Raw genomic sequence first — 23,735 nt, forward strand, 5'->3', positions numbered from 1 at the left:
TATTCCAGATGATCACAGTGGTCTGGTCCTCCCCAGCAAGCCCTCCTCCCAGCATGTGAGTGTGGTCCTGTTGCCTGAGTTTCACCTCAGAGGGCACGCAGACTCTGTCCTGAAGACGTGCCTGTGCAGCTGGCATCGCATCACAACAGCCCCTGCAGTTTCAAGGTCCGTGAGATACGTCCACGTTCCCAATACCATCTGACCTTCTGATGGATGTGAAGGTCATCAGAGTTGTGCATGAACTGTGCAAGAGTGGAGGCTGGAAATTTTCAAGCCCTTGGGCTCACCCACTGCAGACGCCCAGAAAGTGAAAATGAAAGTCGCTCAGTCGTGTCCAACTCTTTGTGACCCCATGGACTACAGTCCATGGAATTCTCCAGGCCAGAAAACTGGAGTGGGTAGCCTTTCCCTTCTCCAGGGGATCTTCCCAACCCAGGAATCAAACCCAGGTCTCCTGCATTGGCAGGTGGATTCTTTACCACCTGAGAAGCCCTCAGTATAATATATGTTTATATTACACGCCCCTTGTCTCATAACAGATCACCCTCAAACTAACTGGCTGAATCCACACCCGAATCTTGTTTTGTTCGCTTGCTGTTTTTTTTTTTTCTTTAATATACATATTTTATTGAAGTATACTTGACTTACAGTGTTTCAGGTTATACTTAAACACATACATTATTTTTCATATTATTTTCCATCATAGGTTATTACAAGATATTGACTGCAGTTCTCTGTGCTATAAACTTTTTATTATCTGTTGCATATATTTTTTTAAAATTAGAAATCTAACATTCTGTTCATGAGCACTGATATCTCATCCCACCGTTTCTTTAGGTCAGGAGCTTGGGTAGAGCTTAACTGCACTGTCTGCCCCTCATCTGTCATGACTGAAGTCAAGGTATTGGCTGGGGTCACTTCTCATCTAGGGGCTCGACTGTGGGAGAAGTGTGCTCTTGACTCATCACAGTCGTTGGCAGGATCCATTTCCTTGCAGTGATGAGACTGTGGGCCTGTTGCATTGATGACGTGTGGCTGGGGTCCACTCTGAGCTCCTGGGAGGTGCCTGTGGTACCTCCCTGTGTGGCCACCTTCAGCAGCAGATCACAAAAGAGCTTTTCTCTTAAGACTGGCAGTACCATCCTGATCTCCAGCCTGCTGAGACAGAATTTTATGTAACACAACATAATCTCAGCAGTGACAGTGCTTAACCTCGGCCGTGTTGTGTTGATTAGAAGTGTACACACACACACATACACACATACACACACGGGAGGTGATGACATCAGACAGGTTGTGACTCAGTGAGGCCCACTCTGTGCCGTGTCTAATTGAGAGTTGGCGGTTTGATCACTAAGTCATGTCCAACTCTTGTGATTCCATGGGCAGAGGAGCCTTGGCAGGCTGCAGTCCACGAATACCGGAGTGGGTTGCCAGATCCTTCTCCAGGGGATCTTCCCGACCCAGGGATCGAACCCGGCTCTCCTGCATTGCAGGTGGATTCTTTATGGACTGAGCCACCACGGAAACGTGTGTCTAATGCAGAAGCAGGTAGAAAGAGGAGATTCAGGTCTCTTGAGACGCAGAACAGAGCTCCCTGATCAGAAGTGGAGCAGTAAAGCAAACCAATGCATGCGTGCAAAGACCAGGGGCGTGAGGCCACCTCTGCGTGCCCTCCGTTCTGTAACGTATACTCCGGTTTTATTTTGTATTCTATTCTGTACACAGACCACGCATCCATAGGAACGAAAATGTGCTGCTGTCAATTCTAGAGGAACGAGATGGGCTATTCGCTTGAGAAACGCATTATCCATTAACGTCCCCGAGCCTGGGTCAGTAGGTTTATGTCAGATCCCTGAAACAGGAAATACAACTGAAGGGCATTTGAAACCGTTCTCCGTGCAATTTCAGACGTGACGGTGGGCTTCTGTGAATCTCGTTCTGTCTGAAATAACCGTGGGGGCTTCTGAACCACGTCTGGTTTATTAAAATGAGACTGGAAGCCTGTCCTCTACAACTAGCGTTGGGCCCCGCTAGGCGCAACTAAGCAAGCCCGTGAGGCGGTAAAGACCCAGCACAGCCAAAAATAAATATTTTTTTAAAAAATGGGATGCATGTCCAAATTGTGATACGCCGTGGCAGAAAGGTTTGTTGAAACTTGAAAGGTGGGGAAAAGAGAGGCTACTTAACATGAGGAACTTTGTAGAGAGCTCCCAGCCCAATGGTCCAAAAGCTCAAGCCTTAATATTCAACTTTAGTTGCTTTGATTGTTCTTATTCCTGTGGGTTTTTTGTTTTTTGTTTTTTTTTTTGCCCCTGTTTTATTGTGCTAATAAATGCCTGACTGTTTTGCTTAAAGAGACTGAATCCTGGAAGAACTCATTCTTGTTTCAGTGTTTTCAAGGCTAGGCATTCATTGAGAAGACCTATCCATCCTCCTGGTTATTACAAGTTTGTGTTAAGAAGGTATCCAGGTTCCATATTGTCAAGAACCTAAGCTTTCCCTTTCTAAGAGTCCGAACCCAAGACGACTCCAGATTTTAGTCTTCTACGGCAGAAACAACTAGACAGTTAGAGATACTTGATTTAATGTATTCACTTGCAGTTCCTCCATCTATGTGTCCAAGCTTTATCTTCAAAGGTGTGAGCTTGCAAACCACATTCTGAAGAGCAAAAACCAGTCTGTCCTTTGCTTTTGTAAATCAGGTTTTATTGGAACGTAGTCAGAACAGTTGTTGTTTTTTTTTTAATGTATACAACTGCTTTTGTGTTACAAGAGCAGAGTTGGGTAGTTGTGACATGTCGTGTGGTCCATAAAGCTGAAACTTTGGTGAAAATCTGACTGTTCCCAGAAAGTATGTCCCACTTTCTGAGCGAAGTCACTCAGTCGTTTCCGACTCTTTGCGACCCCATGGACTGTAGCCCGCCAGGCTCCTCCGTCTGTGGGATTTTCCAGGCAAGAGTCGTGGAGTGGGGCTGCCATTCACTTCTCCAGGGGATCTTCCCAACTCAGGGATCAAACCCAGGTCTCCCTCATTGTAGGCAGATGCTTTTATCGTCTTCTGAGCCAGCAAGGAAGAAGAACCACAAGGCATCATGATACCCACATAAGGCCCCCTACCCAGTCAGACTGCCATCCTGTCTTCATCTGTATCACCAGCACCCATGTCTAAACATAAACCATTGTTCTTGGTCTTAGAACTATCCTGCATGGGAAAGATTTTCAGGGGCATCTTGTTTGTTTGGTTTTTGGCTGTGCTAGGTCTTCATTGCTGGGCACCGGGGTTCACTAGCGGCAGCGAGAGAAAATACTGTTTGTTGCAGTGTGGTGTAGACTCATTGCAGTGGCTTCTCTTGTTGCAGAGCATGGGATGTAGACGTGTAGGCTTTAGTAGTTGCAGCATGCAGCCCCGGAGCACAGGCTCAGGGAACAGAACCCATGACCCCTGCATTGGTAGGCGAACTGTTAACCATTGAACCACCAGGGAACCCCCAGGGGCATGTATATATAAAATAACATACCTAGAACCGATTCATCACCTTCTCATGTATTGACCCTTTCAACTTCTCATTTGATTTTGGATACCGTTCTGCTTTTGCTACTGTTTCAGGCTACAGGCAAAGCTAGCAATCTTAATTTTTAAACAAAAAAAAGTTAAATGTATTAGGACAGAAATCTTTCAGGATTTCTGTGGGTCTTAATGGATGATTTCTCATGTGTTATGAAATGTGTTTTATTTTTTTCCCCACAATAGGTACATGGATAGATTGTACTTTGTTGCTTTAGTTTATTAACTAACCATTACTTCCTTCCTCTTATTTTTATAAAATCCTAAGAACCATGATAAACTATGACAGTTCGTTTTTCTAGTCATAAAACGCATGTCTTCCTATGTTTAAATGTTCTTTCTTACGATTGATGGAATCCTAAATTACAAGAGAAAGCATCTTTTTTCCTTGCTAGCAGTATGTAAGATAATCATCTGTGTTACAGCTGTTGTTGCCTTAAGTTTGATGGCGCAGGATACATCATAGTTTACACAGGGCCTTCCTTCTTGGTGACGATACACCTCCCACCTTTACCTGTGATGTTTTTGACTTCCTAACATGCCCAGTCTAGCAGGATGTCAGCTGACAGTCAACACTGGCCATCTGAACTGTGCACTAGGGGTCTTGGAAAGCTGAGAGCTCACCTACATCACATGTGAGTCACTGAGAGAAGCATCCCTGATTGGTATCGAACTTGACATTCGGTCTGCCTGGTGAGCCGGTCCTGGTCAGGGTAAAAATAGGAACCAAAAGGAGGCTGGCGCAATGCCACAGACAGCAACATTGATGTATTTCTTTGTGCTTTCTGATTTTCGAAATATTTTTTTCCATCTCACTCCATTTGATTTTCATGGCAATTCTTAGGAGAAGTTACGTCTGAATTTCGCTAGGTGAACTTTGTGGACAGTGAAACTGACACGCAAGGAGAAAATGAGATGACATTGTTGAGAGGCAGAGAAATGAGACATAAAATCGAGGGTGTGTGATTTCTAGTTATGTTTCTTTCCCACTGCCCTCCAAGAGTTTTATGTCCCTCAGCAGAAAGGACAGAATGAGCCTCTTAGGTAAAGTCATTGTCCCAACCATTACTGTGTTCAGAGACTTGCTCTCAAATGAGAAGGAAGCTTTGATGGTGCAAAATCAGAGTTCATTCAAGGTCCTTCAAGGAATTAAAGGAAGAGCAAGGTTCCTCGCTAACTTCAGGGTCTCCTTGGTCTTGGGATATTCCAGTATGACTGGAAAGAGACCCCCAAAAGTGTGGTGTTCATCAGACTCCAAAACTGTGGTGTTCATCACACCCCACTTCTTGCCATCAAACTTTGTCGTCCTTCTGCTCCCCGACAACCCAGTTTTGTTGTCTTCCAATCTGGGGTGTTAAATAAATGTGCATCACTTGAGGAATTCAGGCAGAGCCCTCACCTGCCTGGGGTGTGTTTCTGTAAGAGTTAAAGGTATTGAAAGAAATGGATGAGAGCTAAACAGATAAAATTATATAATCTGGCCCAAGTATGTGCATGAGACAGCAGATTGGCCCATAGAATTTGCTACACGTTAGCAGTCTTTGGCTTCAGTGTATCAGAACAGTAGCTGATCTGATTAGAACATCCCTGTGAAGGGACATGTGCAGATGGACTTTGGCGCTGATACTTTTGAGCTGTGCTGTTAGAGAAGACTCTTGAGAGTCCCTTGGACAGCAGGGAGACCCAACCAGTCCATCCTGAAGGAACTCAGTCCTGAATGTTCATTGGAAGGACTGATGCTGAAGCTGAAACTCCAATCCTTTGGCCACCCGATGCGAAGAACTGACTCATTGGAAAAGACCCTGATGCTGGGAAAGATTGAGGGCAGGAAGAGAAGGGGACCACAGAGGATAAGATGGTTGGATGGCATCACCGACTCAATGAACATGGGTTTGGGTGGACTCCGGGAGTTGGTGATGGACAGGGAGGCCTGGCGTGCTGCGGTTCATGGGGTTGGACATGACTGAGTGACTGAACTGAACTGAACTGATACACTAAAAGTTTGTACATACTGTGTCTGAGACTCAAACCATGCTTCCACTTGAGACGCATTATGGGCACACCACCAATCCATGAGTCTGCAGATGAGGGCAGAGATCAGGCTGGAAATGGTTGATAGATGGTACTTAAAGTCAGGAAGCTGGATGAAGTGGTAGAAAGACAGGAGCTTCCTGGATGATGCCCTGAATCACAGTAGTATAAGGATGGGAGCCTAGGAAGACCCAGCAAGTGGCGTAAGTTCAGTTCAGTTGCTCAGTCATGTTCGATTCTTTGCAACCACATGGACTGCAGCACACCAGGCCTCCCTGTCCATCACCAACTCCTGGAGTTTTCTCAAACTCATGTCCATCGCTTTGGTGATGCCATCCAACCATCTCATCCTCTGTCCTCCCCTTCTCCTCCTGCCTTCAATCTTTCCCAGCATCAAGGTCTTTTCCTATGACTCGGTTCTTCACATCAGGTGGTCAAAGTATTGGAGCTTCAGCATCAGTCCTTCCAATGAATATTCAGGACTGATTTCGTTTGGAAGTCAGTTGGTTTGATCTCCTTGCAGTCCAACAGTCCAACAGCCTCTCAAGAGTGTTCTCTAATACCACTGTTAAGATGGGAGAAAGTTGAGCTTCCTTGGTGGTCCAGTGGCTGAGACTCTGCTCCCAGAGGAGAAAGTCCAGGGTGGAGGTCTAAAGGACACACGGCAACAGTTTTTCAAGAAAAGTATTAGTCATTCAGTCATGTCCAGAATCCCAGGAACAGAGCAGCCTAATGGGCTGCCATCTATGGGGTCGCAGAGTTGGACACGATTAATGTGATTTAGCAGCACCAGCAGCATGTCCAACTCTTTGCAACTCCATGGTCTATGCATGGAATTCTTTAGGCAAGAATACTGGTGTGGGTAGCCTTTCCCTTCTTCAGGGGATCTTTGTGACCCAGGGATAAAACTGGGTCTCCTGCATTGCAGATTGTTTTTCCGTCTGAACTACCGGGGAAATCCCCAGAAGGAAGCAGTAATGGACTGCGTCTGCAAGATGGGGGAGGTCTGAAAATTGATCACTGGGTGCCGTGATGCACAGGACATGGGCAACCTTCATAAGGGCAGAGTTAGAAGGTGGCTGCAGAGAAAGCTTGCTGGATGTGCTCCAGAGGGGTGGGCGGGTGGCTTGCAGAGAGGAGGGGGGCTATAAGAACATATCATGGACGTGAGTTCGGGTAAACTGCAGGAGTTGGTGATGGACAGGGAGGCCTGGCGTGCTGCGGTCCATGGGGTCGCAGAGAGTCGGACATGACTGAATGACTGAACTGAACTGGACTGAAGGCATGTGGGCCCAGCTTCCAGGCATGGGTGGGTGTGAAGGGGGACGCGTGGAAGTGTTCTTCTGTTGGTGTAAGGGAGTGGTTTGCTGAGAGCAGTGGTGGCTAGGAGGACCTGCACATTTTCTGAAAGTGTTAGCTCCTATTACTACAATGAATAAGGTTTTATTTTTACAAATGCTGGACGTTTACCTTTTATATTTTTATGGTAAAGAAACGTGTGGGCGATAGATTCTGGGTTGTGATCTTTGGGTAAGGTGCAGATTTGGTCCAAGTTTTCAACTTGGGGTGGAAGTCATAGAACTGAACTGGTTCGCGGAATGGTGAAGAATTTTATAATCGCTATGAGATTTCCTTTACCATCGCTTTATAAAAGAAGCTGTCCTCATTAGAACCAGTTTCACAAAATGAGGATATCAAGAATATTAAATGATTTTTTTTTTGTCATTGGGTGAATTATTCACTGGGTAGAACATGTTCTCCATGGAATGTAGTCTTTTTTTTTTTTTCCCCAGAGCAGTGAGGCTCAATTTTCAGTGAATTTTTATGTGCAACTGGAGAGTATAGAATTATACGAGACTCTGTTGAGGAGAACTGATGAGGTTTGAAAATTTGTAACAGACTGAGACTGGAGGCTATTTGGAATGATTTAAAGACTTATCCTGTCTGAGAAGAAGGACTAGGCAGGTAGCCACACAAGGAGTGGAATGTCTTGGAAATTGCTAAAGCTACTTTAAGTAAATGATAAAACATATATTAAAGCACTTAAACAGTGACAGGACATAACAGAGAGGGGGTAAATAGTAGGTGTTTTTATGATGAAGGTGAAGTACAAGGTCATCGCTTTGAAGATTCCTTGATAAAGTCCCACTGAACAGTAGAAAAGTGAAAGTGTCCACTGGTTAGTCACGTCCAGCTCTTTTGTGACCCCATGGACAGTAGCCCACCAGGCTCCTCTGCCCCTGGGATCCTCCAGGGAAGAATACTACAGTGGGTTGCCATGCCCTTCTCCAGGGGATCTTCTCAACCCAGGGATTGAACCCCGTGTCTCCCAGATTCCGAACAGATTCTTCGCCATCTGACCCGCCAGGGATACCTAGTCAGTCTGCAAACACACAGAAGAAAATGCACAGCAAATGCACACAAGTCTGTTCCTAAGTTTCAACTTCCTTCCTAAGACTGTCTGGGTGGGAAAGACGAGAAACAAGGGGCTGTGTTCGGAGACTTTCATTTTGGGGAAACGATTCTTGTGTGTTCTCACCTTGGAAAGGCTTGAATACATGCCAAGGGGAGATGAACAGGAGTGTGGAGTGGGAGGTGCGCTGGGGAAAAGCCCCGATTTCTGGAGTCAGAGGTGAGGTTTTTGAATCACGTTTCAGTTGCAGAGATGGGAGAGAGATGGCTTCTCCATACAGCTTCCAGGGACAAGACTTGGTCCTGCTGCACACATGTCACCTGGAGTTTTTTTTTGTTTTTTTTTGTTTTTTTTTTTTTGCTAAAGTGCAGATCCTGACCCAGCAAGGTGTGGGCCGTGGGCATCAGGGTCCGTGTGTCCCAGTGAGGCTGGTCAAGGACTAGCAAGTGTGCGTGTGGATGCTCCTCACAGATCCTGGGGTTCTGTGTAAGCGCTCACTTTGTGTCGCCTGCCGACTTGATGAAGTCTTGTCATTATCCTCTCTTGTATTCTGTAGGAAGAAAGTATGCAATGACTCATAAAGGTGTTTTAAGGTGGCAGGGGGAACCCTCACTCTTTTCATCATTGAAAATGCAGAGTTACAATCGTTGCCTTGTCTCTGCCCCCAAATGAAAGGTATTTGAATGGGGTATAGAATTCCAGTGAAATATTAATAGTTTCTTTTAAAAATTTAGTGATTTAAAAATAGCTCTTCATTTACTTTTGTCTTGAATATTTTCTGAAAATTTTCTGACTTGCTTTTTTTAAAAGCTGTATATAAATTATCTTTTTATTTCTCTGCCTGTTTTTTTTTTTTTTTAAACTTGAAGAGATGTATTTGTTGTTGCAGTTTTCCTTCTTTCTTTTTTTTTTCTTCCTTTCACCTGTGCTGGGTCTTCATTTCGGAGCACTGGCTAGGTAGCTGAGGCATGCAACCTGTCTAGCTGTGCACAGGGCTAGTTGTCTCAAGGCATGTGGGATCTTCGGTCCCCGACCAGGGATCGAACCTGCGTCCCCTGCATTGCAAGACAGATTCTTAACCACCAGACCACCGAGGAAGCCCTCTTGCTGTCTGCTTTTCTCTTCTTTTTTTTTCTGTGACTGATTGTAATATGGTTATGGTATACCTTGATGGGATAGCCTTTATATGTCTTCTGTTTGGGGTAAGATTCTTCTAATTGTAGGCTTATAATTTTCATCGTTCTGTTTTTTTTTTTTTTAACATCCTCCATGTCCTGTCTTCTGGTGACCTGATTATAAATATGATAGACTTATGGTCTTCTCATCAGAGACTCTCTGATCTTGTTTCTTTTTTTTTGGTGGTGGTGGTGTTCATTTCCCCACCCACCCCCACTCTCTGCTTCATTTTGATAATTTTCATCGTTGTGACTTCAAGTTCCCATGAAGGAATCTTTTCTTCTACAATGTCTGACACTTTTAAAATCCTATCTGGTATATTTTTCATGTTTTCATCTTTGCTTCTGCAAGTTTCATGGAGGTCTTTCTTACATCTTCTGTTTCTCTTTTCTCTGTGTCCATGTTTTCTTTTATTATTCCTAAGGTATACGGAGCCTATTCATAATATCCTCTCACATGTCTTTTTCTGCCAACGACATCACCTTTAGACTCTCTATTCCCCTTTTGGTTGCATGTCATAGTTTCCTGCTTCTTTGCACGGCAGCTGATTTTTTGACTAGATGTCACTTTTGCGTGTTCTCAATTCTGCTGTATTTCTGTGAAAAGCATTAGACTCTTCTGGCATGGAGAGAGTTGCTTGACATCAGTTTCTTCTGCAGAGACTTGCTTTTAAACTTTCTTAGTGCCGAGTCAGAGCAGCCTTTAGTCCGGGGCTCATGTGTCCCTGTTACTAAGGTGATTAGAGAAGGAAATGGCACTGAACTCCAGTATGCATGCCTGGAGAATCCCAGGGACAGAGGAGCCTGGCAGGCTACAGGCCATGAGGTTGCAGAGAGTCAGACATGAATGAGCCACTGAGCAGTAAAGTGATACTTTGTCTGATGCCCTGTGTATTCTGTATCCTCTCTGCTCTGAAGGCTGGAATGGGAGGTGCTAGGCTCTTTGGATGGAGAAGACACTGGCACCCCACTCCAGTACTCTTGCCTGGAAAATCCCATGGACGGGGGAGTCTGGTAGGCTGCAGTCCATGGGGTTGCTAAGAGTCACACATGACTGAGCGACTTCACTTTCCCTTTTCCCTTTCATGCACTGGAGAAGGAAATGGCAACCCACTCCAGTGTTCTTGCCTGGAAAATCCCAGGGACGGAGGAGCCTGGTGGGCTGCCGTCTGTGGGGTCACACACAGTTGCACATGACTGAAGCGCCTTAGCAGCAGCAGCAGCAGGCTCCTTGGAAGTCTAGGGGTGCTTTGCCCTGGTGCTTTCTCTTCTGGTGCTTTCTGCCATTCTTGTGAGCTTTCACCACGTGCACGTTCAAAAAGCAGTATTCAGCCCAATCCCAGGGGGTCCCTCACACCTATCTGGGTTTCTTTGTCCAGCTCCATCCTTCTTGATTTTTTTGCTCACAGGACCTACACATTTCAGCCTCCTCAAACTTTCATTTTGGCTAGGCTGAGCCTTCGTTGATTTGCACAGACTTTGCTCCACTTCCAACAAAGGTCCGTCTTGTCAAGGCCATGGTTTTTCCAGTGGTCATGTATGGATGTGAGAGTTGGACTGTGAAGAAAGCTTAGCACCAAAGAATTGATGCTTTTGAACTGTGATGGTGGAGAAGACACTTGAGAGTCCCCTTGGACTGCCAGGAGATCCAACCAGTCCATCCTAAAGGAGATCAGTCCTGAATATTCATTGGAAAGACTGATGCTGAAGCTGAAACTCCAATACTTTGGCCACCTGATGCGAAGAGCTGACTCACTGGAAAAGACCCTGATGCTGGGAAAGAGTGACTGAGCTGAACTGAACTGCTCTACTTGCAGCCAGTGGGAGCTACTCTCTATTTATGATGCACAGCGTTTCTCACTGTGGCGGCTTCTCTTGTTGCTGAGCATGGGTGCTAGGCACATGTTTCTTCAGTAACTGCAACACTCAGGCTTGACAGTTGCAGCTCACGAGCTCTGGAGCATGGAGCCACAATTAGTAGTGGCTCTTGGGGCTTAGTTGCTCTGCAGCATCAGGGAATCTTCCCAGACTGGGAATCGAACCTGTGTCTCTGCCGTTGGCAGGCGGTGATTTTTATCCACTGTGCCACCAGGGAAGTCCCAGCCTCCTCAAACTCTGATCTCTTTCTCCTCAACTCAGAAGCACCTGTCAACATCTGGCCGGGCCCCATGGACTCGAGCCTGCCTCCAGGCGTGCACTTTCGGTCATCTCTGGGGTCACCGCATGTATGTGTATTCTCTCAGGGAACACAGCCCTGTGCAAGCTGGGGGCCATTGTCTGAATGGCTCCGGTAAAGTGTAAGGGTCGTACACTTTCATCAGAGTAGTGGTAGGAAAGTGGCGTTCTTAAAATAGGTGTTTCTGATTTTCTCCTAACTTGATAGCATTCACGGCCACGGTCTAGAGTTTGCCTGGGAAGCAATTTAATGGTCATCACATTTAATCCATTAGAATATATAACTGAGTTTCCAAGCAACTCATAATCGCATTTCCGAGTCCAGGTTAGAAATGTTTGAATTGAGAATTCTTTTTCCGATTTCACGAATACTTAGTCATTAGATGCCTTCTTTGAAAGATGCAGCTGGCAGTTTGGGTTGTTTTGTCTAAACAGGTTAATGTATTTATTTTTAATAGAAATTGTGTATGAGCATTGGGAATTTTATATGAGCAAACACTGGTAAAACAAACTGCATGAGAGAGTGAAACTTAACCTTCATTCCAAATTCTCAAATCTAGACTATGTATTAAAAATCAAAAACATCACTTTGCTGGCAAGGTCTGTTCTAGTCAAAGCTGTGGTTTTTTCAGTAGTCTTGGATGGATGTGAGAGTTGGACTATAAAGAAAACGGAGTGCCTAAGAGTTGATTCTTTTGAACTGTGGTGTTGGAGAAGACTCTTGAGAGTCCCTTGGACAGCAAGGAGATCCAACCAGTTCATCATAAAGGAAATCAAGCCTGAATACTCATTGGAAGGACAGATGCTGAAACGGAAGCTTCAATACTTTGGCCACCTGATTGGAAGAGCCAACTTATTTGAAAAGGCCCTGATGCTGGGAAAGATTGAGGGCAGGAGAAGAAGGGGGCGACAGAGGATGAGATGGTTGGATGGCATCACTGACACAATGGACATGAGTTTGAGCAAACTCTGGGAGTTGGTGACAAACAGGGAATTCTGGCATCCTGCAGTCAGTGGGGTTGCAAAGAGTCAGACACGACTGGGCAACTCAACAACAACTACCATCTGGAAATAGCCATGATTACCTGCACAGAGGCGTTAACCATAGCAAAACTGTCTTTAGAAATTCCTGCTTAAACGGTTGACCCTTGGCAGACTTCTGGAAACTTAAGAATTGGAGGGAGGGCTTTATCCCACCCACTGCTCTCTGATAAGAAGGGCTCACCCTTCCTAGACTGTTGGCCCCTGTTTCCTTCTGGGAGTCTGCATTCTGGTCCATGCTGGGCAGAAGGAACCTCAGTGACCAGCTTCCCAGAAGAACTCTGGGCCTCAGGCCGGCCCCCAGATCTTCTCTGGATGACGGCATTCCACTCGTGCTGTTAGAACTCGTGGCTGGACGGATTGAGTACGTCCTGTGTAGCTCTAATGCAAGACCCGCCACCTGGTTTCGATCTGGACTTCTCCCCATGGGCCCCTCCCTTCTGCCTGTTTTGTTCTGGATCTTGCTACTGCAGTCTATCCATCACAGCCCTGAGTACAGGGGTCCTAAAATCAAGTTCAAGGTTTCTTGCCCCATTCCTTCTAAGCCACCAAAGTTTTAAAGACATACTCTTTTATTTTTAGTTTTATTTTTTATATCATGTTCTCTTTTTTTTAAAAAAAAAAATACTGTCATTCATACTTTTTTCCATTTTCAGTTCAGTTCAGTCGCTCAGTCTTGTCTTTGCGACCCCATGGACTGCAGCACGCCAGGCCTCCCTGTCCATCACCAACTCCCGGAGTTTGCTCAAACTCATGTCCGTCGAGTCGGTGATGCCATCCAGCCATCTCATCCTGTGTCGTCCCCTTCTCCTCCTGCCTTCAATGTTTCCATTTTAGTTTCCCATATATGTGGGTGAGAACATGATTAGTAATTCTTTTATGCTAATTTCTGTATTTCTGGCTTTCTAAATTTGATCCTGTCTGGGTGTCTTTTAAAAGACACCATTTTCTTTGAGATTATTCATGATGGATTCTGCCTTCTGTTATACCTGAAGTCCAAATTGATTTGCACAGTCTTGTTTTCTCACATAATATACATGTGCATACTAAGTCACTTCACTTGTGTCCGATTCTTTGCAACCCCATGGACTATATAGCCCACCAGCCTCCTCTGTCCATGGAATTCTCCAGGTAAGAATACTGGAGTGGGTTGCCAGGCCCTCCTGCAGGGGATCTTCCCGACCCAAGGATCGAACCTGTGTCTCTTCAGTTTCCTACACGGGCAGGCGGGTATTTGCCACTAGCACCACCTGGGAAGCGCTGCATACACGTATGTTTGTATGTGCTTTTTCGAGGGGAGGGGTGCTGTGCTAGCCAGCTTGCTCTTTATTTCTGTTTATTGTGGAACAGCTGAACTTTACCATGGCGTAGTTTGGCAAGAAAGGCTCATGAGTATTATGTCCTCTGAGTCTTTATGTCTTTGAGAATATTTCTGTCACATGTATATTTAAATAACAGTTGAGTTCATTTTATTTTTATATTCTTTAGTATTTATATATATTTGATATTCTATAGTATATATAGTATTATTTTATATTCTTTAGTATTATATACTATTATATATTCTTTAGTATTATATAGTTTTATATATATATTTAGTATTATATTTTTTCTACTGGCTTCACACATTAAATTTGATAGAGAGAAATTAACCCAGGAGAAAGCTTATTTTCCCCATCATAATCAACTTGCCTTTTCTCCCTACATGCCTGAAAAATTATATTTTTATTCTTGACGTTCAGTAGTGCAAGCTGTATCTCAGTGTTGCTCATTCTTGTCGGGATTCCTGGACTATAACTGCTGTTCTGATTTCCATATATTTGATTTCTGTGTGTGTGTGTGTTCAGTTGTATCCAACTGTTTTTCGACCCCATGGACTGCCGCACACCAGGCTCCTCCCTCCATGGGATTTCCCAGGCAAGAACACTGCAGTGGGTTGCCATTTCCCTCCCTAGGAGATCTTCCCGACCCAGGGATGGAAGCCAGGTTTCCTGCAGTGGAAGGCCGATTCTTTAGCAGTAGTGCCACCTGGAAGGCCCCATGTATGACCTGCATGCATCTGTGTGTGTGTGTGTGTGTGTGTGTATAGACACACACATATTTGTGTGTGCGTATATATGTGCATTTTCCCTCTCTGCTCTTGCCCTTGGTATTTCCAGAGTGTTGGAAACCCCCACTTAATCCTAGCAGGGAAGCACGTTTAGAGCCCCTGCCTTAGTCATCTTTTCATTTTACCCCAAGATACGGAGCACCCCTGAGATAAAGCTTGGCCCCCCATCCACGCTTCTTTGTGTGCAATTGGGGGTAGATTGCAACCTACCTGAGGATCTCATCTTCCAAGTGAAAATAATCCTGCCTGTGGGGCCTGGGGAGGCGTATAAGTAGGGGTGAGGGTCTGGGAGACCCTCCGCAGTTGTTGGAGTTTGACCTGCCATGGAAGGTCCGTCAGCTCATCATTGGCGAGGATGTGGGGAGATGGCGGTGCTGACGGTGGAGAACTCATTTCAGGGGCCCCACGCTGAAGCTGCCTCTGTGTGTGTGTTGGCTGGAGCAAGGAGAGAACCCTTTGGCCCCTTGCTCTCTGCAAAGGCTGTGTGCTTACGATCTGGCTCGTGTGCAATTCTGGTGAACTTGGCCAAATACCAAACGCAGAGTTTTCCAGGGAGAAAGTGTGCGCAGGCGTGTTAGTCACTCTGTCACCTCCAACTCTTTGCGACCCCACGGACTGTGGCCGCCTGGCTCCTCCGTCCATGGGATTTCCAGGCAAGAATATTGGAGTGTGTTGCCATTTCCTTCTCCAGAGGAACTGCCCGACCCAGGGATCGAACCCTGGTCTCCCGCATCGCCAGCAGTCTTCACCGTTTGAGCTACAGGGTAGTCAGGGAGAAACTGAGACCTCCTATTTAGGTGACTTCTTGCCCATGTGCTTATTTTACTGAATTCGATGTGTCTGTGTTCATCGTCCCATGATTTCCACACTAATTATTTTAATGTGCGGTCATGGCAACCCACTCCAGTATTCTTGCCTGAAGCAATCCCATGGGCAGAGGAGCCTGGCAGGCTACAGCACGTGGGGTCGCAGAGAGTCTGACACGACTTAGCAACTACACCACCACTACCACCATCTTGCATTTTACACCAAAATGAAGACAACGGTGTCTTTTTAAAAAGCTTCCAAGAACCATTAGGTGCTGTTGTTAGGGTTTTATTTTCGTTTTACCATCGGCCACAAGAAAGTTGATCTCATTTTGGTGCGCAGGTGGGGTACTGAAAACACAACTTTAGTTCTGAGCTAAGAGATGGGGATGTAGGAGAGATTTAAAGAATTGATTAATATTCTAAAGAGTATTGATGAAAAGAGAAGTGTTTTCCCCTTCATCCAGCGCATCCAACGGCATTTTCCCTGAGTGCACTGCTTTTCTGAGCCCTTCTTTGAATGTATTTGGCTTCCCTGGTGGCTCAGATGGTAAAGAATCCGGCTGCCGTGCAGGAGACCTGGGTTCACTCCCTGGGTGGGGAAGATCCCCTGGAGAAGGGGATGGCAACCCACTGCAGTATTCTTGCCTGGAGGATTCCATGGAAAGAGGAGCCTGGCTACAGTCTGCTGCTGCTGCTCAGTCACTTCAGTCATGTCCGACTCTGTGGGACCCACAGACGGCAGCCCACCAGGCTCCCCCATCCCTGGGATTCTCCAGGCAAGAACACTGGAGTGGGTTGCCATTTCCTTCTCCAATGCATGAAAGTGAAAAGTGAAAGTGAAGTCGCTCAGTCGTATCTGACTCTTAGCGACCCCATGGACTGCAGCCTACCAGGCTCCTCCATCCATGGGATTTTCCAGAGAAGAGTACTGGAGTGGGGTGCCATTGGGTCACAAAGAGTTGGACACAACTGATTGACTACAATCCACAGGTTCTCAAAGAATTGGACACGACTGAGCGACTAACACTGACACGTTTTTTTACTCTGACGTCATTTTCTGTCACCTGTAAGCATTTTTGTCCTTATTCCACTGAACTTGTCAATTCTTACTAGATGATAAATCACACGGGGGAAAGACCTCTTGCACAGACGCCAAATGTTCTCTCATTCGCATTCAGACCAATTATATTTTTCAACCGAACCCAAGAGGATTATCCAAGATAATTGACAGAGAACATCAAAATTCACCTTCAGTGCGTGTAAACAGTGGAACTGTTAAGTAGAATGCCTCTGAAAGATTATTAAATCCACGGATGTGTGAGACAGTCTTCATGTAAGTTCAAAGACTACAGACGGTTTCTTAGAAGTTACAAGGGGGCCCAATTCCCTCCTTAGAGGTCTCAGGGCCGGGCCTCGTAAGGGGGCACGTTGGAGACTTGTGGGTGGTCATATCACTGGGGAAGCAACTCTTGCTCTGGCCTCTGTAGCATTTTAGTCAGAATAACAGAAGAATCTGGAAATGTTACACAGGAAATCTGTAGCAGGAGAAATAAAAGGGACGTCCGTGGGTCCAGTCCTGTTGAGTATCTGATGTGACCTACTCTGCATAGCATTGCCCAATTGTCTGTGTGCCCAGTCTCTCGTAATCCTCATCATCTCGTCTGCAACATGACAAGCTCAGGGACCAGTCTAGAAAACTCTAGCACAGACAGGAACTTTCCCAACTCCTTTCCATGGACCTCAAAACAATCACCCTCCCGCAAAATCACGTTTGTGAAACCCTCACGAAAAGGAGATGTATTTAATTGTACGGAACAACCCTCCCGTCCACTGGAAGATCCAAATTATTGTACAAATTATGGTCATTTGGAGACGGGAATGACAACCCACTCCTGTATTCCTGCCTGGAGAATCCCATGGACGGAGGACCCTTGGCCGCCTACAGTCCATGGGGTTTTAAAGAGTCAGACACGACTGAGCGACTAACACACACAGATGAATCAAAAGGAATTAAATAAAAAGACTGAGAAGACCATGAACTTGAATTTAGATGACACACTCAAAATGTTTTTGTGTATTTTCTTTTTTAAAAAAGGAATGTTGTTAAGGGTTTCTCACAGAGACTACACTCTGGAGCAACTAATGGAACGAAGTTTACATAGTAACTGTGGCAACCTAACTCACTAATTAGCAAATAGTCCTGCCGTCCCCCTGTATTAGGGCTTCCGTAGGGGCTCAGGTGGTAAAGAGCACGCCTGCCGATGCAGAAGATGTAAGAGACGCAGGTTCGATCCCTGGGTCGGGAAGATCCCCTGAAGGAGGGCACGGCAACCCACTCCAGTGTTCTTGCCTGGAGAATCCCCATGGACAGAGGAGCCTGGTGGGCTACAGTCCAGGGGGAGGAAAATGACAACCCACTCCAGGATTCTTGCCTGGGGAATCCCCATGGACAGAGGAGCCTGGTGGGCTACAGTCCATGGGGAAGGAAATGGCAACCCACTCCAGTGTTTTTTTATTATTATTATTTTTTATTTATTTATTTTTTAATTGTAATTTAATTTAATTTTTTTTATTTTACAATACTGTATTGGTTTTGCCCTACATTGTCACTCCAGGATTCTTGCCTGGAGAATCCCCTTGGACAGAGGAGCCTGGTGGGCTACAGTCCATGGAGTTGTAAAGCGTCGGTCGGGATTGAGCGACTCACACTTTCACTTTGTGATCATTCTGCTTTTGCTCTCAGTGGGAACAAACGTTCCAGATCTGTCTCCGCCACTGTTTGTTTTTACCTTGACCTGTTAGCTCGGCGAGTACTCTAGGAACGGGAGGAGACAGCGTCTCTCTTTTTCTGTCCTGGTTCAAGGGCATGGTGGTTGGCACGTGGGTGATTAGACTCATGTGGACAGAGAGCTCTTTCTTTGTTTTCTGATTCCAAGTTACACCTCGTTTTCATATGTGAACAAGTTTGCACTCAGTTGATTTGATTACACCATAATACACACTTAAGTCCCTGTGATTGCTAACTTAGCCAGCAGTAAACACTTGCCAGCTTGAATAAAATCATTTCTACTTGCAAAGCTGAGCCTGTGTTGCAGGGGCCAGCAATTTGGGTAACTTTAGGGCTTTCTTTCAGCCCATGTAATGTATACATTTTGCTGAAAGAGGAAACTTGGCCAACACTCCACAATTGTTCCCGATCCTTTTGCATGCTTCCTCGATTCCTTAGATTTGGACTGGAATTTAGAACTTTTCCAAAAGCCAGTGAAGTAAAACAGATCTGAAAAGTAAGAGAACAGTGAGCTGTGAAATTGAGCAAGAGAGAAAAGCCTTAAGAACTGATAATGCTTTAAATGTTTTACAAAGTTATATATTTTTAATTAGCTACAGATTTATGCTACTTCAGTATTGAAAATGTGGCCTTTTTTCTGTCTTACCTGGATAGTTCTTGAGTTGAGATGTGATTTTAATCCAGTCAGATCATATTATTTTCAAATTTTATACATGATTGCTGTTGCCCTTCAGTCCCTAAGTCGTGTCCGGCTCTTTATATCTGATTATTAACAATCAATTTTATTGACATCTACAATTTGAATTCAAACCTTGGGACTTCCATTGTTCCATGCTTTGTATTAAAGAGTGTGAAATTTTCCCCTGGTATTTGTCAGAGTACTGATGACATGTACATTAAATTTGTACTTTAAATTTACAGTGTCAGAACTCAGAATGTATTAACCATAATCTGTGGGTGTGTGTGTGTGTGATTGATGTGTATCTGTTGCGTATAATATAAAGTTACAGTTCATGGCTCATACTTCTTTAGAAAATCAGCACATCATTTCTTTGAGGTTTCCCCGGTGGCTCAGACAGTAAAGAATCTGCCTGCAGCGCAGCAGACCTGGGTTCGATCCCTGGGCCGGGAAGATCCCCTGGAGTATTCTGACCTGGAGAATTCCATGGACAGAGGAGCCTGGTGGGCTGCAGTCCATGGAGTTGCAAAGAGTCAGACATGACTGAGAGGGAAAGAAAGCAAGTACATTTATTTTGTAAACAATTCAAGGAAACCTCTGATGGAGCAAGATTCTTTTTTCCTTCCCTACCCACATGCAGACACAAATACGCACATCCCACCTCTTTTTCCATTTTGACAGTCTTGATGATGAAATTTGTTTACATTCCACTCTTTCCAGAAAGGACTTGAGATAGCTTTTTAAGTTTTAAAATATACTCTGTATATGAAAATAGGAGTTTACACAAAAGATACTTTATGAAATGATTATCAGTTTTATAAAAGGAGTAACCATCGTTTCTTTTTAATTTTTATTAATCTTTTTGTTTCCATTGTGGTATAGTTGATTAACAATGTTGTGATAGCTTCAAGTTGGACAGCAAAGGCACTCAGTCAAACATATGCCCCTTCACTTCAAACGCCCCTGCCATCCAGGCTGACATATAACAGCAGAGTCTGTGCTGTACAGTAAGTCCTTGTTAATTATTCATTTTAAATACAGCACTGTGTCCATGTCCATCCCAAAGTCCCTGACTATCCCTTCCCCCATCCTTCCCCCTGGGAACCATAAAGTTATCACAGAGTATTGAGCAGAGTTCCCTGTGCTGTCCAGCAGGTCCTTGCTGGTTCTCCATGTTCAATCCAGCAGTGTGTCCATGTCCATCCCAGACTCCCTGACTATCCCTTCCCCATCCTCCCCCTCCCACCCAGCAACCATAAGTTCATGTCTAAGTCTCTGCATCTATTTCTGTTTTGTACATAAGTTCGTTTGTATCATTTCTTTTTAGATTCTTCACATGAGGGGAGTCATACAATGATTCTGCCTCTCTGCCTGACTCCCTTCAGCCAGTATGACAATCTCTAGGCCCATCCATGCTGGAGCAGATGACATGACTTCATTCTTTTCAATGGCACGTAATATTCCATTGTATATAGGTACCACATCCACTTTATCTATCCCTCTGTTGAAGGACGTTGAAGTTGCTTCAGAATTTTGACCTGTCTCTCCCATGTCGTGGACATCAGACCCCATGAGTCTTTAATTTAAGGATGTCTGCTCTCTCGCAGTCTCTGTTCCCCAAGAAGAACTACGAGTGCGTGACCAGCTGTGAGTTCCTCAAGTACGTCCTGTCGGTGAAGCAGGGAGACTGCCCCTCCCCAGAGAAGGCCAGCGGGTTTGCCGCTGCCTGCGTGGAAAGCTGCGACGCGGACGACGAGTGCTCTGGGGTTAAGAAGTGCTGTTCCAATGGCTGCGGGCATACCTGCCAGGTGCCCAAGACTCTGTACAAAGGTGAGGAGCGGGGCGGAGCGGGGGTGAAGGGGCCCCAGCCTCACAGCGGCTTGTGTGTGCGCGTGGCAGAGGGTGTCGATCAAAGCCGTGCCGATGGCCAGGAAACACAGAGCTGCAGGAAGAAATACCCTGCGTCACACAAACATCTGAAAATTTGTGACCTCACGCTGTGGTGCCGTGAATCATTCATGCGAATGTTTATCCATGTTTTTACTGAAGTACGGTTGATTTACAGTATTGGTTTCCGCTGTACAACCTCGTGACTCAATATAAAACTGTTGAGTATAATAATAATAGAATAGAATACAATAAAAATAATACAATAAAATATAATAATAAAATAAAATAAATAATATATATATATAATATAATAATATAATAATAAAATATAATAATAAATAATATAATATAATAATATAATATAATTTAATATAATAAAATATATTGTCTTTTAATATAATAAATATAATCAAATATATTATAATACAATGTATTTATTTAATATAATAAAGTATATTTTAATACCATAAATATATATAAAAATATAATACTCTTCCTTCACCCTTGCCTTCCCTGGTGGCTCAGACAGTAAAGTGTCTGTCTACAGTGCAGGAGACCTGGGTTTGAGCCCTGGATTGGGAAGATCCCCTGGAGAAGGAAATGGCAATCCACTCCAGGACTATTGCCTGGAGAATCCCATGGACAGAGGAGCCTGGTAGGCTACAGGCCATGGGGTCGCAAAGAGTTGGACACGACTCATAAAATATAAATATAATAAAGTATATTATATTTAATATAATAAAATATATTTTAATAGAATAACTATATTAAAATATAATAAAATGTATTTTAACATATAATACTTATAATAAAATATATTTTAATAGAATGAATACATATTAAAATATAATAACAAACATTATAAATATAATGCATATTTATATATTTTAAAATATAATAAAATAATGAAATATATAGTAAAATAAATGTAATAAAAGATTTCATAGATAAATATATATAATAAAATATGTAAACATAATATATATATAATAAAAATCATTATACTCCATTTAAAGTTATTATCAGGACTTCCCTGGCGGTCCAGTATTCAAGACTTCACCTGCCAATGGAGGGCGTGCAGGTTTGATCCCTGGTCTAGGAGCTAAGATTCCACTCGTGGTGAAAAAAGCCAAAACAGAAAGCAGAAGCAATGGTGTAACAAATTCAATGATTACTTTCAAAATGATCCACATTTTAAAAAAAGAGTCTTTAAAAAATAATGGCTATGTTCTATGAATCCTGCCGAAATTGAACATGTAGGAAGGCCATCATCAATTCAGGGACTTTATGGTGTGTTTTTCTCCAACGTGAGTAAACCACTGAGACTTTACTGGCTTCCTAGGAGTAAATGTGTTTAAATCTTTGGGAAATAGGCTAGGGGTGGCACCCTTGAAAAAGCCATAATGTACGCATGAGTATTGTGGTTTTTCTGTTTGCATTATCCAAGAAGAGAGGTGTGTTTGCTAGAGAGTGTCATACTGACAGAAGTAAGTCAGACATAGGAGAAATGTCCATGACAGTCCTTATATGTGGAATCTACAAATGATAGAGATGAACTTACTAAACACAAACAGACACACAGACTTAGAGAATGAACTTATGGTTGCTAGGGAGGAAGGATGGGGGAAGGGATAGTCAGGGAGTCTGGGATGGACATGGACACACTGCTGTATTTCACATGGAGAACCAGCAAGGACCTGCTGTCCAGCACAGGGAACTCTGCTCAATCCTCTGTAATAACCTCATGGTTCTCAGGGGGAAGGATGGGGGAAGGGATAGTCAGGGACTTTGGGATGGACATGGACACACTGCTGTGTTTAACATGGAGAACCAGCAAGGACCTGCTGGACAGCCCAGGGAACTCTGCTCAATGTCACGTGGCAGCCTGGATGGGAGGGGAGTTTGGGGGAGAAAGGATGCATGTATATGTATGGCTGAGTCCCTTTGCTGTCCACCTGAAACTATGACAACAGTGTTAATTGGCCTATACCCCAATGCAAAATAAAAAATTTAAAGTTAGGGGAAAAAAACGAAGGGTGTTTGCAGGGACTTTCAGTATTTTGAATAATATCTTGAGATCCTGGGCTTCCCTGATGGCTCAGCTGATAAAGAATCCGCCTGCAATGCTGGAGACCTGGCTTCTATCCCAGGGTCGGGAAGATCCCTGGGAGAAGGGAAAGGCAACCCACTCCGGTATTCTGGCCTGGAGAATTCCAAGGACTGCATAGTCCATGGGGGGTCACAAAGCTTCGGACATGACTGAGCGACTTTCACTTTCACTTGAGATCCTAGATGCTAAGATTGCCCTCTTCCAAAAGACCAGGATGAGGCTTGTCAAACTATTTAGCTTACATAACAGTTAGCCTTCATAGGCAGATTCTAGGGCACTTGACTCCTGTATGCTAAGCATTACTTGACTGTGCAGACGTGACCAACTTCTTTCATGCCAAACCGATGCTACTGTGTTATGTACAAGTTTTGGACGCCATAGTATACTATGAGAGACGTAGCATTTGGTTACTTTTGGGAGTGTGATTTGAAGAGAAAAATAGAATCATGCAGGATTATTCATTACAAGCAGAAAGAGAAATCTCTCTTGCTTTCTCACTTTGACTGTCACGCATCAAGTTGGTACTGTTGCACTGCTGGTTTTGAATTCAGTGTTTGCTGAGCGTTTTCCCAAGTCCTTACTTACATTTTCAGAAGTCCACTGTTTCACTGATAACAACTCAGGTGTCTCAGAAGCCACATAGCTGCGCCACATCCCTCCAGTTTCCTGTTGGAAACATTCTTATCTGAAGTCTGTGTAATCCATCCCACTTTCCATTGTTCTCACCCTAAGATCCTTGGAAACCTGGCGCAGTTACTGTCTCAAATTCAAAATAATTGCTGTTTTCCCTTTCTTAACAGACTGGCATTTCTTTAATGGATCTGAGTTTTATTATTTCCATGCTTTTTATTATTAACCACAAAGGATGACTTCTACCAAAATCTCACACCACTTAAGTTTTTAACAGTCTACTCTTAGGAAACCTTTTCTGTTATTATAGATCATT

At 44.2% G+C, this 23,735-nt stretch overlaps 1 protein-coding gene across 1 annotated transcript in view; it reads left to right on the forward strand.

The window, feature by feature from the left end:
- ANOS1 (anosmin 1) overlaps window positions 1-23,735 on the forward strand; it is a 205,182-nt gene that overhangs the window by 121,598 nt on the left and 59,849 nt on the right. The window contains exon 4 of the mRNA XM_040265372.1: window positions 20,397-20,619. Within this exon, the coding sequence (XP_040121306.1) occupies window positions 20,397-20,619 (223 nt within the window). The remainder of the gene's footprint in view (window positions 1-20,396; window positions 20,620-23,735) is intronic.

The sequence above is a fragment of the Oryx dammah genome, unplaced genomic scaffold (genome assembly GCF_014754425.2).
Source record: "Oryx dammah isolate SB20612 unplaced genomic scaffold, SCBI_Odam_1.1 HiC_scaffold_23, whole genome shotgun sequence".
NCBI lineage: Eukaryota > Metazoa > Chordata > Mammalia > Artiodactyla > Bovidae > Oryx > Oryx dammah.